General features: G+C 37.1%; 1 protein-coding gene across 1 annotated transcript in view; it reads right to left on the bottom strand.

The window, feature by feature from the left end:
* Nucleotides 1-2,435, bottom strand: part of LOC119589286 — a gene marked incomplete in the record, with an annotated part of 113,340 nt that overhangs the window by 23,473 nt on the left and 87,432 nt on the right. Inside the window, 1 exon segment of the mRNA XM_037937904.1 lies at nucleotides 1,115-1,386. Coding sequence (XP_037793832.1) covers nucleotides 1,115-1,386 — 272 coding nt within the window.

Here is a 2,435-nt window from a genome sequence, read left to right as displayed (position 1 = left end):
ATTGTCATGACGCCTATAGCCATAGCCGTCATGATTTTTTCTTTTTTCTTTTTCCACGACAGCTATCGGCGTGCCCAGCTGTAAGTGGTTAAATAATTGCATTTGTTGCCATAAGCATACAATCAATATGTAGTGGTTTCTTGGGCATACAAGTCATTTTGGTAATGTTGATGAGAGGTACTTTATAAATTCCTCTGTAATACCACAAAGTTCTGTGGAAAGGATTAGTCCTCAATGCCCCCTTCAAAAGAGTCTCTGAACAGGAACTGTTTCCTCTTGGGACCAGGAGCAATATTCCTGAAGGTCACAAATTCAAGATGAGTTTGTGACATAAAGTCTTAAACTCAATTTTGTCTATGACTCCTTACAAAAATATGTATTACCCAATTTTAGTATATGCCTTGGTTTAAGTTTAAGACAGGTCAGGAGATGTCTTACTGCTATAAAGACAGTCTTTCAGTGTTTCTTATATGACACAGACAACAGCACTACTTCTTTACATTTGCTGAAGATAATTCTGCAACAGTAAAGGTAAAAAAAAAAAAAATTGCAGGATTCTTGTCACATTAATTGAGCCATTTTCTCCAAATCTACTATTCAAGAAATACAAATAGAGGCATGTACCTTCACAGCTGATGCAAAGGCAACAAAACATATAGAACAGAGAAAATACAAAATGTGTAATATTACACTGATCATGTGTCATTCATTGCCATACTTTTTTTTATAACTATACTGGATTATCACCACAGGTCTACTGCAATTTGAATGGTACTTGAAGTTAAAAGCTTTAACTTTGAAATATCACAACAGTGTGAGTCATGCAAAATAACTGGGGACAGTCTTTGACTAAGCCATGGATCTTGTCCTTGTCTGCTATTCAAATGGAGGGAGTGGGTATTGGCCTGTTGAGAACTTTGCAATCTGCTGCACAAGAAAAGTAAAATTTTTTGAAAGATTAGAAATGTATATGCTTTCCATGACAACCCGTGTGCTTATCCTGTTATAATAAAAAGAAGGTAACATGATTTTATATAAATGTATTACCATATTCACCTATCTCTGATTAAAAAAAAAATTAGCATATATATAAACAAAGTCTTAATTTTTGTACCTGAGGCATAGGTTTGTGCGCTAGGAGGATAACCTCTGTACTGGTGCTCTGGGCTATAGTAACCCTGGCCATTTTGATACATAGCCTGGGGTGGAAGAGAATGGGACTGGGTTTGACCATGGAGCATGAAACCTGGGCCTGTTCCACCCATCTGTTGCTGGGTGTTAACTTGGCTTAGTGGTGGCATCTGCGCAGGATGGCTCATCTGATAGCCTTGGTAGTAACCAGGGTGCTGGCCAGACATCATGTAGTCACCCTGTGGCATCATTGGTCTGTACATAACGAAAAGTCAATATAAACATCAAAAACTTTAAATCAATTCTTCATAAGAAAACAAGTACAAGATATAACAAAAATATCTTTTAAGAAATATATAAAATCAATACTAATATGGCAGTACCTACTCTTTAACTACTGGTAGGAATAAAAAAGCAAATGGTGGGGGAGGGTGCTTTCACACAAGCTCCACTACAGAATAATATGCATGCTCTACAACTTTTCCCATTCATATTCACACAAAGTCTGGATACTAATTAGCTCTTAACATACTCAAACACTTACCTAGCAAGGTTGATGGCAAAGACACTCACATTTGGGCTATGTTACTAATTTGATGGCTAACTAAAAGTCAAGCTGTTACATCAGTATCAGTATATTTGGTAGCATTAGTACATGTTAGCATCTCAAGTTACAGTAATAGTCAGTTCAGTGTCAAGGTCATATGCTTCAGTCCTTTCCTTTAACTATCTACATATTGGTTTATGTCACTTTATTCGATTTTTCCTGCTCCCTCTCATTAATACAGAGAGTTGTTGAAACAGTCCAGAGGGTTTGTTAAGCTTTACAGATGGCTTTGGATCCCTGTATTTTTCACTATCAGTAACAATTTTTGTCATGGTCTGGTTGGTCTGGGCATCATCAGGTATGGATGTTAGGGGCACATCAGAATTGTCGATGAGTGAGGAAACTGAGTTCACTTTGTCACGCTCCTCACATGTGGTGCAGCAGTCCGAGTCACAATCACAGTCCGCACAACATGAGCTGCTACACGCATCTGAGTCCAGCCGTGACTTTTTAGCTGGTCTAGTGGGGCAGCCAAGGAAGTTTAGCATTAGGTTAGTCAAGGAGCAACTATTCTAAATTTTCATGCTACTTACCATGGTGAAATAGTTATAAAACATATTAAATATTTCAAGTAAGACATATGTGATTTGGCTATCATAATTCTTCTTGAAAATTAGTAATACCTTGCTCAATGCAAAGTAAGCTAAATAAATAAGCTTATCTACACAAAGATTCACAATTCCAAATGTAAAGATTC

The sequence above is a fragment of the Penaeus monodon genome, chromosome 25, assembly GCF_015228065.2.
Source record: "Penaeus monodon isolate SGIC_2016 chromosome 25, NSTDA_Pmon_1, whole genome shotgun sequence".
In the NCBI taxonomy this organism is placed as follows: domain Eukaryota; kingdom Metazoa; phylum Arthropoda; class Malacostraca; order Decapoda; family Penaeidae; genus Penaeus; species Penaeus monodon.
This window is presented reverse-complemented; position numbering and strand designations above follow the sequence as displayed.